The following is a 15,564-nucleotide window of genomic DNA, read 5'->3' as shown; positions in this document are numbered from 1 at the left end:
AAATGCTTTTTTAGGATTATTACATATATTCTCAAATATGGATTCAAATATGGGGTTGATAGAGCCAGAACAATTTCGAAAAGAGTGATAGGCCTATATGTTCAGCTAGCTGGAATTGCGATTATTTTATAAAACATATAATCGCGCCTATATCCCGGCAGGGCAGGCAAAGTCAACAGTCTCGAAAAGACTGAAAGAACAAGCTTACATTAATATTAAATTGTTATTATTAACCTGACAAATAGAACAAGTAATGTATTTGTGTGTGGCATTTTTGTCGTCAAATCATGCGTAGAAAATCTTTTCACTAGGCTTGTCAAGATCAATCAATGTTACTATTGAAATTATATCGTTAAAAGTAATATACATATTATTATGTCAAAAAGATTATGTTACGAGTAATAGGTACAAAACACGCAACTAAATAATACCTTGCATGTACAATCAAATTATGTATTCTATGTTTGTCCAACAAATATATTATTATTTTTAACATAACATTTATAGAAGTCCTACTGTTAATAAATAACAACTGCTAATATGTACGAATGTTTTACTCAAATAATTAAAATATGTCACATCAAAAAGAAATAGTTTTATTTAGATAACACAACGGTCGTTATTTTAGAAATATTATTATTTAGCACCATTTTAAAAATATAATATATTTAAAATAGCATAATTCATTTGCACAAAAAATGTTTTCTTTTTTTTTGTTTGACTAATGCGTTCTCTGTTCAAAATTACACAACTTACAACAATTTATAAATAATGCATAGATGTACACAGTTTGTCATGTATCATTATGATTGGCTAATTATCATATGTCATGTGTATTTCTGTTATAAATCACGCTATCTCCGGCAATTTACTTGTCAATATGTCTCGAAGCAATCCACAGAAAGATAAATGCTCAGTGAAGGACTGACTTCGCTAATATCCAATACATATTACGTCTTTATCGCTTACGGTGCAGACATAGCCAACAGTCTCAGACTGCCACGTTCAGGTGTAACAGATTATATTCAAATAGTGGCAGGTTGCTACCATATCGCCTAAAAGAATAATACCAAAAGCCTTTCCTTTGATTGACTTTTACGGTCTGCAAGGAAAGAGACGCGGCTGGCACAAATAAGATGAATGTACGTTTATTGCATTTGTCGCCTTTTATGATATCTATGGGAAAGAGTGTCCTATTCTTAAGTGCCAGGAACCACACGGTATAATCACATGGCTACTATCCAATAACCGAATATAATAAAGGAAAAGACTCTTTCAAGTTATTCTGGGCCATTGCGTCTTTTGACTTGACATGCTATCACGTACTTATATCTATGGCAAAGATTTTAGGTTTAGTTAATATATAGTCGATGTTTTGTATATTTACTGTAAGTAAAAGTTGGTTCAAAGTGAAATAATTATACGTGCATAGATTATTATGGTTTCAGGATGATGTTAATGTCAATAGGCTTATTAAATTGGGATTCCTCTTGTAGACGATGGGCTAGCTACTTGTCACTATTTGAATCTCAATTCCATCATAAAGCCATACAGCTGAACGTGGCCTTTCAGTCTTTTCAAGACTCGCTCTTTGTTGGCTTTGTCTACCCCGCAACGGATATAATTGTGACTATATGTATGTAAGAGATCCTCAAATTTCTGGAAAGGAGTCCTAGGTGCGCCTTTTTACTATGATCTAAGCTAGGTTTTTACACGAACCGACTCCTCTCTGACCTAAACCTACAACCTAAATAATATTAGATATATAGATAGATTAACTCTTTTTTGCACCATAACATATAAAAAATAAAACCATATAAAAATAAAACCATAAAAAAAACACAAGCAGATCAAGGTAAAGGTTTTACTAAATTAATGTGTCTATTCCCTTGGTCGGTTTTTACGACATTCATGGGAAAGAGAGGGAGTGCTCCTATTCTAATGAGCCGGGAATTACAAAGCACGATTATCTATTAAATCTTCTTAAGTAAATACCTATCTAATAAATCTTCTTTTTTAATAATCTAAAATCCGCTTTAATTGTAATCGAGCCGCCTTAACAACAGCCTGTTCTACTCCAGATATTGGAGTGAAAAGAATGCGCCGTTCGATGCCTGAGTAACCTTCCCGAGATAATTAAATCTCTCAATAGATCTCTATCTTTTATATTCCATTCTTGTGCTTTTTCTTTTTTATTGGCATTTTAATTGCATATTTAGTAATACACTACAATAATTTCAGGGTATAACGAGTTTAGTTTAATTCCACGTGATTTAATGTCGCATCTTTTATCCTACCTAACCAATTTGATACGTACCTATACAAAAATGCCTGCACCAACATAAAGGCTGAAGTAAAAAAAATGATTCTCGTCCATGGATTCATGAAATATTATACGATCACCAGCTATCCCAGCAAACGCTTTGCCGTATAAGTAATTTCTAGTTAAAAAAAATGTTAAGGGTGGATAACCCTAATCATTAAGGGGTATAAAAAATAGATGTTACCTGATTCTCAAACCTGCTCAATATGCTCACAAAATTTCATGAGAATCGGCCAAGCTGTTTCGGAGGAGTACGGGAACGAACATCGTGAGAAATATGTATGACTGAATGTTTAGCTTATTACCTTGAAATAAATTATCTATCTAGCATTAAAAATTGTAAGTAGGTACTCCAATTCTTAATATTTGTCAATATTTTTGATGTTTCAAAATGCTGATTCTTCCTTATTAATGAATTTACTTGAACATTATTCTAAATAGGCTTCGCGCAGGAAGTTGAAGTATTGTTATAGAAAATTGAATTGATGAGCGACCTTATGTGTGCCTATACAATGGGTACGATGCGAAGAACAATGATTTAATTAAGGGCCCTTATACAAGTAAGCGTCATGTTGCGAATGGTATCTTACAAAGAAACACTGAACGAAGTACGAGCAGTATACTGTTCAAATTGTTTATAGCTTCTCGCAATGAACTTGGTCATCCTATCATTCTTCTTATTGTTGTAACTTCTTACAGCAAATGTTGCAATTTCTTTTAACAATATTTAAATAACAACTTAGATTTTAATAGTGAATTAATATAAATTAAGATAATAATATACCTATAGCTAATAGTGTGAGTAAACAGAAAATTTTGGTTTTTTTTGACATCTTTGGCGACAACAAAGTCACACTGATCATGTAAGTGAACCCTTAGAATAATTAGATGTCGGAGTATATTTGTTAGCATCGAGGTTATGGAACATTAAATAGGGCTATATACCTTCAGCATCATTACATAAGGATACAAAATATACGATGATAGTAAGATTTTTCTTATCATGTTTATGAATTAAAAGGTCAAAGACTATTTGCTTGTTAGAGTTTTAGTAGAAACTGATATTCTCTTGTTTACAACCACTTTAATGATAAGCCTAGTTAGTATATTACCCCGTTTATTTCTCTTTTTGATAAGCATACCGCGTATAATATATATTTTAATTCATGGTGACGTAATATTTCTTTTTACCCTTTTCACTAGTTTCTAGAATTGGCTCTCAGGCACTCGCGTGCCTTTAAATTAGAAAACATGACATGGTCAAACTACATAACGACTGTTGTGCATCCAAGAATAGATTGAAGGTCACGAGGCATCGACCTCTTTGGCTGTTCTCCGCTACTGGTCTGGCTGGAACTGGTGGTGGTAGCGCTCAGAGTCGATAGATCACTAGAAGCGCGGGCTGATCGCAGCCGCGGGAGGATGGGCGCGTCCTCCGTGTCCGGCGTGGCGGGCACGGCATCGCACGCCCAGCCGAACGCGCGCGCCGCCGACCACACCGCGAACACAAACGTCAACATAGCACAGATGCACAGCTATCGCGCCACACGCCGTGCGTGACTCCACCCTACGCCCAAACACTCGCGTGCCCAATGCATTTGGTCCTAATTCACAAACAGTCAATCACAAATCCATCGCTAAGTCCGGTGTGGTAGTAAACACATCGTAGCACGTGTGCGGCGCCGGGCGGCGGTCGAAGTGCGCGATTCACGCGCTCGCGCGCCTGCCTCTGTACGTGTACTGAACTCCGCGAACCGCACTCTCGCGATGATGCACTCGTGTTATCGTCATATCTGCGTTTATTAACTATAACTCCACTTCTAGTATCAATTATAGGGCATTAGATAAGTCGATTGCAACATTGTGAAATCAAAAAGTCCATGGTGATTCAGTTGTCAGTTCTAGTAATCATCATTTGAAAATGCCGCGAGCCCGCGACGCTTGCGTGCTGATAATATTTATGTGAAACGAAGATTGGTGTCTGCGTGACGCGCCACTGTTGACGTTGCGCGGCGCGGGCAACGTGAGCGGTCTACGTCACTCACAGCTCGGCTCACCCGCGCCGCCACTGACCAAAAGGGCACGTTCTATATTTATAAACGACCCACAATCACATCACAGCTAGAGAATAATACGAGTGCGTCATTTAGAGGGCCAAGTTTTGAAAGGCTATCACTTGTTGCACGCGCGATTCGTATCGGCGTTTGTATCGCTCGACGGCGGGCGGTAAATCGATGACACCGGCGGTTTCCGCGCGGATGTGCGTGTCCAGGTGACGAGCGGCGGAAAATCGTGTCAACTTCGTGTCGGTCAGAAGCAGCGGTACGGAGCATCCTGCGGCTGCCCGGCGGCCATGTTGGCACCGCCATTTTACCGGGGGTCGAAAGGGGCAAGCCGCATGCGTACGTCGCCACGCAACCCTCGTGGAGGAAATGACGCAAATCGCTTCTTCGGCGGGCGGATGCGATACCTATAGCCTGGACGCAAGGATCACTTTGATTTAACCTGCAGAGTGCGTTCGTTTCTAGGTCACACGAAAACTGCCAATGTATCCAATGAAGCTTGCTGCGAATCACGACAACTGATTTCACTTTAATAGATTTAGGTTATATAGATTTAGGTTATTACCTAGAGTTGTAAGTTAAAGACACGATCAATATATTAAAGGATGATAGTACATTGTATTTAGATTCTAGGTCAGTGCCTCATCTCTTAGTAGTTATTTACAAAACAAAAGTATTAAGATAACCGAAATTTAATATATATATATACATATATATATATATTTATTTAGCAAGATTTATTGATATCATATCCACACTCATGTTGACTATTTTCTTAGTGTGGTTAAATATTCTCGCAGTTTTTATCTTTTATTGGTCTTATTAAGACATAACGAATACTAAAGAAGTTTTCTTGACTTAACAATATACTCGTACGCAGTACCATCTCTTTATCCTTAATTAATCAAGATGTTATCCTTATTATCTTAATAACTTCCGAGGCCAGTTTTAGTCTTTCTGGGGCTTTTTTTTGTGGGTTCGAAAAGTACACGAAGACATTTTAGGCTACTGAAAATTCATTATACCATAAGGTTATATAGTCCATCTCTTTCCCATCTTTTGAATCTCAATTCTATTATCAAGCCAAAGAGCTGAACGAGGCGTATCAGTCTTTTCAAGTCTTTAAAAGTTAGCTCGATCTACCCCGCAAGGGATATAGACGTGGGATATAGATTATTGCATTATTGAATATTTCATCTGACAAATATTTATAAACATTTTACAAAAATACAAAGGTCTATCAAGAAACGAGTGACCACTTGTTCATTATCATGCCTTTGGCGTTCTTCCTGTGTAGAAAAAAATATACGTCCAAGTTTCTCCACCAGCTTGTAGCGGCTGTTGTCTGTTCATGTAAGTACTTTCGTCATGCAACCAGCTGCATTAGTCATGAATGTCGACAAGGCATATGGCTTATTTTCCTTCTCACTTAATTTTTGGTTTAACGGCAGAGTAAGAGGAAAAAGGACAGATAATGCATCTCTTTCTTATGCAGTGCTTGGAGGCCCTTGATATTAAGGGATAGAAATATCTATTTCTTCTATCTATTTAGATAGAAGGGGACTTAAAAAAGGCAGCAATAACTATTAATTTTTAAAGTTTAAATAACTTTTTAAAATTCAAAACGTTCGTAATAAGTTACGCTTAAAAATATACAAATTTTCCAAACATCAATTTTCTTTACGAGCGTGGCCCTTATTTACGTGGTGTTGTTCAAGTAAGGCAGTCAAATAATTTACATCATAATCAGTATGTTAACACCTCATTGTAAGAAAATGAACCATAGATCAACTAATAGTAGTAGAAACTCATTTTCTGGGGCGGCCTCTTGTTTCAGAGAACAATGTAAATTATTTATGGTAAAGAGTGAAAATGAGTTCTATTTTCAGTTGTTTATCATGTGTACATTTTAACTGGTGATTGAGGCCGCAGACATACGAAATTTCTGAATATATGCTAGGTTAACAGATTTGTATGAATTTTCGGCGTTATATTTTTTCTTTCACATAAGATACTTGATTTTCTGTATGTATGTACGTTCATTTATCACACTGTTCCTTCGCGTTTATTAACCATGGTGCTTATTATGCTTTAATACCTCTTATGCCACACCCATCTTCCATACATAGTGACGCCTGTATGCAACGCCACACACCCCTTTTTGGACATCTTTGCCTGCTCATAAAGGCATGCAACGGTGCATTCACCATTGTACTTGCGTTCGTTCTTTTTAATATTACCATTTCTATGGGTAAGTGTCACATTATCTATATATTACTCTCTTTAAAAGTATCTGTATCAATAGTTAACATTTTTACTTTTAGATAGGTTATACATACCCAGGAGTACCTAACCTTCCTAGGGAGGACACGGCTTGAAAAAATGCTAGTATCACGGTGGTAAAAGTGACAAAATGTTATTAGTATCTAATGAAATACTACAATAAAAATACATTTCAAAATATTTGGACCAAATGTTACATTAAATATTTTATGCGGAAGGTTCTAAGCTCCAACATTCAGATAGTTTAATATATAATTTGCCTTAGAAACGTTGTGCATACAGCATACACAATTCTCGTTACCTCGGCGTGTAATGAGACTGTCTCTGCCACAGAGCAGAGATGCTCGTTTCAACCACCTGGGCGGTCATTATTACTCTGTGGCCTTTGCCCAACGTATTATTATGCTACGTGCAAACATAATTAGCGCTGGATTGCACGTAGATGCAATTACAGTTAGAGCGAGGGAGATATCGTTGACGGGGCTGTTGTTCAGTGCTCTGTGCAATTACTGCACATCTGAACAGCGGTTTTGTAAACGTGTTATGGAAGCCTCTTCAGTAAGGTAACTTATAAGTGAAACTTTATAATATTATTGCGATGAAATGATGAACAGTATCTGATTAAAGAAAAAAAAAAAAGTGGAACATTAGCAAACGTTGTTTTCGTTTATCGGCTGCAGCTGTACGATGATTCTTCATATGTAAAATATCGAGAATAATCGGTCAAAGATTTACATGGGTAAGGTGAGAGCAAGATAAAGCATTAAAATTATAAGAATGGGAGGTATAAGTTAAAATGGACGAGAACCGTATTTATACGTTACTAGCGTACAGGGTCCGATAAATATAAATATATACGGGACAAATTACACAGATTGAGTTAGCCTCGAAGTAAATTCGAGACTTGTGTTACGAGATACTAACTCAACGATACTATATTTTATAATAAATACTTATATAGATAAACATCCAAGACCTAGGCCAACCAGAAAATGCCAACACCAAGGTCCAACACGCCCTTATGCACAGCCAAGCGAGCCTTTTTGGACAGTTTTTGAACGTCTATTTAATAATTACAATGTTAAGAAAATTTAAGATTAGGGACAGGTTCTACAAACGCCTGGATGGCTTAGTGGTGGTAATGAGGGTCATGTCATGACGTGACAAGTTACTAGAAGAAGTTCATAGTTATATCAATTACATAAATCTTTATTTTAAATTTAGTTAATCTACGCAATAAAGGCCAGCATAGAAGAAAAAACGCCTACAAATTGCACACTCTTGATTTTCTAATTACTCGTTTGATCGTGGCTTAATCACAAAGACTTCACACGTTAATTCCCTCTGGGGCGGCGACCAAGCCCTCACCGTACTTAGACAACTGATACAGATTACAGGAATGAGTTAAGTGTAATCGTATTGTCGGGAAAGACCATTGGCTATTAGGATGCAATTATCCACTTGTGACGCAGCGATGACAAAGTATTAATAGAGAGCTAACTTATGTTTTGCAATTTGTTTTAAAATGTGTCAAATTTGCCCGATTTAGGTAAGGATAATTGATGTTGCGTATATGTTCTACATAAATGTATTTAAATGAAAAAATATAAATATACGTAGATGCAGTGACATATTTATTTTTAATATCACAAAAGATACCTATATCGTTTCTTTATATTTTACTACTTAGACAGGGCCAATATGTCACAGAACTAGAAAGCAATGTTTAGCTGGATGGTATAATGATGGTATTTAGATTCGTAGACAGTGGCAGGTGTCCATCGCCTAAAATAAGAACCCCTAGTAATAAGTTCTTTTCTTTGATCATAAATTTCAATACATGCTTTGACCCAGAAACATATAACTTATTTTCTATGCACCAGCACTGAATAAAATAAATAAAGACGGACTAACCTTCTAAAAATTGTTGCAGAGAAACTGTAACAGTTATGTTTTGGTCCATCGTAAATTCTGAAGAGAACTGTGCATTAAATATTTTAGAACTTTAGGAATAATATATCTTAGAGTTTCGGGTATACCTAGGGGATTCTCATACTTTAAAGATGAAGAATTCGAATACTTAAAAAACTTTTCTTACCATTGATATCAGAGAAGGTTAGAGAATCTGAAAAGAACTAAGTAATATGACGAAGCTTGAAGGTATTGCTTGCAGTACTGCAAGCCAATGTCCAATATTAACAATCGTAAATTGATTAAGAAGATTCGTCCCTTTTGAGAGAAGGTAACCCAAGATTTTTATTATTTCTTTTCCATGATATTATCGATGAAAACAGCTACGTTAAAGTCGAGAGTAGCACATGGTCTTATCACTGGTTTGACTTCATCTATTCTAAAATGTGGCCATAGACGGATTTTCGCCGAACGCGGTTATATGACTGATCCATAAAATTATGGCTGGACATCGCAAAACATGATATGCGAGCCAATGGACTGAAATCCGTGGACGCCGAAAACCAGACCAAGTGGAAAGAGAAAAGTCGAAAGGCGAACCCCGGGCACTGAAACACTTCTGTTAGAGTGCATCCGGGAACACGCAGAGATAGGAAAGACAGTGTATTTTACCGGGTGTGATGCTGGTGGTCCTCCTGGCTACTGCTGCGCTTCCTCTTGCGTCTGAAGCACCAGTCCTGGCCCATCGCATCACAGCCGGCAGCCCGCGAGCCGCCTCCGCCCAGCGCGCGCTTCACACCACACACATCTGTACAATTCCCGCACTGGTGCTATATCACTTCAAGCTACGTACTCCCGAGGACATTTTTTGGTAGTTCTTCACTATTCTTAGATATATTTTGCACTGATTCATAGATACATTTTCTTTTTATTGTCCAGTAGCTTCCGAGTTAATTACCATAAGTGACAGATGTGCACTTGTTTCTCCCAAATTTTTTTTGTTTGCTTTTGTTTACCTATTTCAATAATCGGTTATATTCTTATTATGAGAGAAGTCTCAATTATCTATACATAGTATAATAAAACAGTAAAAATATTTTGTCTGTACATTTAGTATTTTTGACTTAAATGGATAGATAGAACAGAATGAATAATAGAAAGCAAAAAAATTTTTTTTAATTCTTTGTCTGTCTGTCTGTATCACGCTTATCTCCTAAAGTACTGAACCGATTTACTTAAAACTCACCAATTGCTTTGTTTTAACTCAGACATTTAAACAAGTCTGTTTCATCAAAATCGGTTCACTATAAAAAAGTTATCGTCATTTCAATGAACTCAAGACATGAGTTTGCCTGCAAATAAGTTTACGCGGAAAAAATCGAAATTTACGCGGACGAAGTCAGGGGCAACAGCTAGTATTAATATAAAATCAGTGCATACAAAAGTTTTTAAATTACCTTATACTAGTATTGAACTTGTAACATCCAAAAGCGGGACGTATGTTAATTCGAATCATACAAATATGTGACAGAGGAACATATTTTACATTCTGGCTAACTCAAGCTCGAAACTCGTTTGACCTTTTCAGATCAATTACAAGTAGGTATATCAAAATGTGACAGTCAAATAGAAAAGGGTTTGCCCGAATCATGCAGTCCCATTGGAGGAAATTTGAGGGTAAAATATACATAATTTCGTCTTTGCACACAAGTAATTTGTAACTCTGTTTCAGAGGTATGCGCTTCGCTGTAAAACTTTTAATTGTATTTTAATTTTTTTATATTAAACGCTCAGAGCGCTTCCGAAATATGTATAAAGTTTGATTACTGAGTTTCAATATAAACAGCTTTGCTTTTTTGACGAGTTTACACTTCGTTAATAACTAACTTCAAATTAAACTTGCATCAGACACTGTTAAATATTAACAACTTGCTGCAAACAGCTCAAAGTTATCATTATAACAAAATCAATATATCCGCGTAAATATCCAAAAATGGCACGTTTCAGGCATAAAATATTTTTTTTGAGGCTTCGTGTGACCGTTGCTCTGTGAAAAATTTGCGCCAGGGGCGGATTTAGCGCTTGTTAGCCGAACGCTGGCTATTCGGCTTACGCACTCAAATACATAAACATACTTTCGTCTCGGGGCTTGTAATAAGCCCAAGGGCACTGTGTAATGTGGGTAGGATCAAACTGGATGAAATGATAAAACGAAAGTCGCGACGACGCTTCGTATGTAGCAAATATTCATATTTTATTGACACAGGCAGCGATTTTTTATTGTATCTTCTGCCTGATATCAAATGTAAAATACTATTTAGCAATATAAGTTGAACACTTACTTCAAAGTAATAAAGATGCAGTTTAATTATAGACCTGATTCCGTAATCTGGGATTGGGAAAAAATATGAATATTAAACCAACGGCTAAGCCTAAAGAGTTTAATTTAAATAAAGACACTCAGTGTACATGAATAATGAAACAGTCTAAGCCTGCTTTAAGGAATCAATCTGCAGTAGCTTTTTTATGACTCTTCGCTTTCGGGATATCGAAAAAGGTTTACTGAAGTGCCTTCTGGGACGGTATATGAGTGGCTCTTGTATATTTAGAAAATTTTGATTATAAAAGCTTCATAAGATAATTCCAATATGCCACGTGTTTACTATCTCACCGCAAGCCTTGGAACTAATTAATTTTCGTTCGTTAATATGAATAGATATTGATAACTTCTGGGAGTAACTTGAGTACTTAGGTCTAAAGTTAAGAAATTAATTGGAAATGTTGTTGATTATTAACGCTGGTTCATGAAGTAGGTATTATATATTTTCATAGTTTCTAAAAAATAAAGTAAAATTAAATAATCTTTGAAAGTATTTTCGTCTTTGAAAGTAGTTGAATGCACACCTGCTAACAGAAGTTCATTGACTTATCTCCCTGTGTTAAAAATTCATCGTTAGCAGGGCGGATGGGCGATTATGAACAGGTGTAAACAGGTCACATGTAACATCATTACAAAGTGACGTTTCCAGTTCATTGACCCCATCAGCTGATCAGACCAGCAATACAAAAAGAGACTAGTTGGAACATTAAATATTAAAAGTGAGCCGCCCTGAATGCGTACTCATTATTAATACTTTCCGCTTTAGTACTTAACTAAATTGAAAAATAAATATGAAAAGGCTTTTAAAAAATAAACACTTTGTTGGAAACTGAATTTATAGTCTATATTCGGTTGTTATGTAGTGAAATCGTCGCCAATAGTTGATAAAATGGGGTATACGAAAGCCTCTCAGTTGGGAGCTCCTAAGACAATCATAAGATATATCTACAGAGGAACCCCTTTTCTCCAGAGGGTTACATGTATATAGTGTGAACTAAACAATCTAATCCGTACGTCAATAGTCATAGGGCATATTTTACTCTAACAAACATAAAGTAATAACTTCAATACTTGCTATATTTGTTTATATGCAAATGAGGTTGTATCTTCGTCGTAATGCTAAATCGAATTTACAAAGCGTGTTATGGCGCTTATGTCTATACACATATGGTTGACATTTAGGAAGCTATATTCATTTATAGTTTAAAAACTTAATATCTTACATAGACACTTTGTTCATGCTAATTTTTTTTTAATATGTGTCTCTTTCTAGCCTCTAAACCAGCGCAAACTCATACAATTAGGTTAGGATTTACCGCCCATAGTTCACTATCAAATCAAATGTTTACAAACTCCATACAACTCGATGAATGAGTGCGACGATAATTAGATAATAGGTTAGTTCTACGCGTATACTTCAAAACATCTGCGTGTACTGCAGAAGCATGCGGTGGCAGCGCACTGCTAGTAGAGGCCTAAGAAGTCACTGAGCCACGCGGCATATTGTTGGCATGTCTCAACCAGGGTAGGGTTTACCAATCAAGAGTTGTCAGTATTGGACAATTAACATCGGAAGCTTGTGCTGTATTTAGGGCCGTCGCGCGTCACTGGGCGCGGGATCGCGAAGCACTGGCGCGCCGCCCGGGGGCGACGTGATGCGTGACGTCAGAGCGTTCCCCGCCTCGCGCATGCGCACCACGTACCCCTACAGCATACTCAAAAACTCCAAGAGACCACTCGAGACCTCAACTCCGCTTTGGGACTTAATCGATTTTTGAGCTGCAGCTCTGGGATAGAACAGGCACTCGAGCTGAAGAACAGCATTTAAGTTGTTTGAATAATTTATGAGAATCGTATCATTTTATGATTTCTATTCTAGGCATTATGTATGCAACATAGTTTCACATCTAACCTCAACTTAACACCAGTGAGATTATGATGAAAAGTATGAAAACGAATCGAGTAATATTCCACAACAAAAAAATTATGAAGTGGATGAGTAAACTAATAAAGAAAACTGAAGAATAACAAATGCGTAGAATATCTACAGCTGGCGCTACGAGCCTCTACGCACGTAGGCAATCGTAGAGGGGACGGCATTCCGTTGCGTAGAACAACGTGTATACGCGCGGAGGCATGATTTTTATGTCTTGTCATTATTAGATTAATACTTCGTCAAGATACTTATGAAATGTAATGAGCCTTTACCTGCACTGCTGCATGTGGCACAGCAATATTGTACTCTCTGAAACCCGGCCAGGGCATGATGATTAAACAACATTTTCTAACTGGCCTGGGTTTTTGATGTTTATCAATAAATAAGTTTTAGTTATGACTAATATAAAAATATTATTGTCGAGATAGAATCCTATAACACAAGTCTCGGTCTGTCCTGTCAACGAAATTTCAATTTATGTAATGTTCGATATTTTGGAAACGTAGTTAGATCAAAGGGAAATTTTGTTTTTCAACTGTGTTAGAGACATAAGACTGCTCATTAAAATCTGCATCCGTCATTATTTTGGTTGTCGCGATGCCACAGATAGATAGGCTGATACAAATAAAGACCCGACACACTTTGAAGTAACTGAACTTTATACGAGTATCTTGTTAGTTTTTCTTAAAGTTGTAAAATACAGTTCCTTTTAATTACAGCCGTTAAGTTAGTGCAAAAACAAAACGGGAATCATTTTAAAAACTGTCAAAAGCAGTCATCAAGTAGTCCTTTGTTAACTTCGAGCAAAGGTCAGATCATTTCTTTTTTCTTACAATATAAAAGCCTTGTGTATGTTCGTGAATTATCGGAATTCATATTTTATTTGCTTTTGCCGGGACTTCAACCGCGGTGTTTACGGCTTTGTTCTTCTTCAGGGTCAACTCTATCTATATACCGAATTTCATCAAAATCGGTTCAGTGGTTTGGGCGTGAAAGTATAACAGACAGACAGAGTTGCCTTCTAATTTGCAATATTAGTATGTAAGGATAACACTGGTCAACACGATTCTGGTTTCCTTCATTTTTTTCTCTCTTATTGGTTATTTCTATGGTCCTGACTATGAAAAAAATACTGTGAGATTGCCAACAGCTTTACTTTTTGAAATATACAGTTTCATAATTTCGACCAAATAAAGACAAAAAACTAATACATATTTCAACAAAATATCTATTAAACACTATCAAATGATCTTTTATATGATTTTCTTGCATGAACGACGTTAGGTAGATCTCGTTTCAAACTCCAGCAGTAGTCCGCCATCATATGTGAGTTCCATCTTCCCTGATATCGCCCTTCCATTGTCCGAAGATCTTAGTGAAATCTTTCACCCTGCTCCTCACTAAAATCACCCAAATTTTCAGGAAATAGGTCATTTAATTCTTTCTGATTGAATGGTTGAGGTTCTGAAAGGTTGAATTTGTAGTCTGGATCAGAATCTTCACTTGATATATTTCGTTCATTTCGTTCGGATTCACAAATATTTGGATCATCAGAAGATTTAGATGTGCTGGGTTGTACCTCTCGTGATCTTAATTGAGGTCGTTGAGCAGAAGCTAAGTTGGGATAAGGCCACTTACTTCGATTTCCAGGATTGATTCCGTTTATTTTCACAACGCAAAAGTAGCAGTCGTTATGATGGTTTTGAGGTTCTCGCCAAATCATTGGTGTTTCGAACATTGTTCCATCTCTTTTTCCACTGGACCACAACCGTAGACATACTACACACTTCTGGCAAACAATATGAGGAACCCATGGCTTGTCCTGATTACACAATTTTATTTTAAAATACTGATGATACGCAGTTTTCACAAAGTCCGATATAGGTTTTCGATATTTTTTAAATACATATTCACCACAAATATAGCAAAAACAATCTGGATTAAGCATCTTCTTGAGGAAGCCATATCGAAACCGACAACAAAATGTGTTCTAGTACCCGAAAAAAAACGAAAATCTAAATAAAAATATCAAGTGAGGGTAGTTAGCTATAACTCAAAAACAAAAGCTGTTAGAGAAAATGGCTGCCGTATTTGATAAATACGCGTCAATTTAAAACAGAAACAAAAAAATCTCATAGGAAACAACCAACTTTATTCTTTTTGTTGACCAGTGTAATTCTTCCTCATTATTTATTACATTTGTTTGTTGTTGCCAGCCCTGACCATCAAGGTTTATATTGCCGTAACAAGAGTCTCCACTTGACAGGGCTGTCACACGGTTATCTGACGAAAACACTCCTCATTACTGGAACATAAAGCGATCGCTATCTCACAAGTGGAGGAAAACAGGTGGAAATAATATACCTCTTGTTGTTATTGTCCACAAAGTTCCACACGATTTTACAGGTATCGGCTTTACGCGACCAAGTGTGAAATGTTCGGAATTGCTGGCTTTGTCTTTGATAGTTAAGGTTTTCTTAATTCTATTCTGGGTTAGTGGCGATATAATCATGTAAAGTGTATGTCATTCTTCTTATGCGCTGAGGAAACCTAGCAAATTCAGGCAACTGGATGTGCAACCATGAGGCTATATAGGTTAGGTAAAACACTGTGAGGCTACTACGCACATTTAGGCAAATGAATATGCAACCATGATCCAATATAGGTC

At 36.7% G+C, this 15,564-nt stretch overlaps 1 protein-coding gene across 7 annotated transcripts in view; it reads right to left on the bottom strand.

Annotated features, from left to right (window-relative positions):
- LOC106137774 (cAMP-specific 3',5'-cyclic phosphodiesterase) overlaps positions 1-15,564 on the bottom strand; it is a 389,030-nt gene that overhangs the window by 96,729 nt on the left and 276,737 nt on the right. Inside the window, exon 1 of one of the 7 annotated variants that reach the window (XM_060945162.1) lies at positions 3,593-4,052. The exons of 5 other annotated variants lie outside the window; for them this stretch is intronic. In XM_060945162.1, the coding sequence (XP_060801145.1) occupies positions 3,593-3,843 (251 nt within the window). In that variant the 5' untranslated portion in view covers positions 3,844-4,052. Of the gene's footprint in view, positions 1-3,592; positions 4,053-15,564 lie in introns of those variants that run through there. One more of the 7 variants, XM_060945163.1, reaches the window with a different exon arrangement.

Source organism: Amyelois transitella, chromosome 7, assembly GCF_032362555.1.
Source record: "Amyelois transitella isolate CPQ chromosome 7, ilAmyTran1.1, whole genome shotgun sequence".
Classification (NCBI taxonomy): domain Eukaryota; kingdom Metazoa; phylum Arthropoda; class Insecta; order Lepidoptera; family Pyralidae; genus Amyelois; species Amyelois transitella.
The sequence above is the reverse complement of the archived record's forward strand: the minus strand, read 5'-3'. Positions and strand labels throughout refer to the sequence as shown.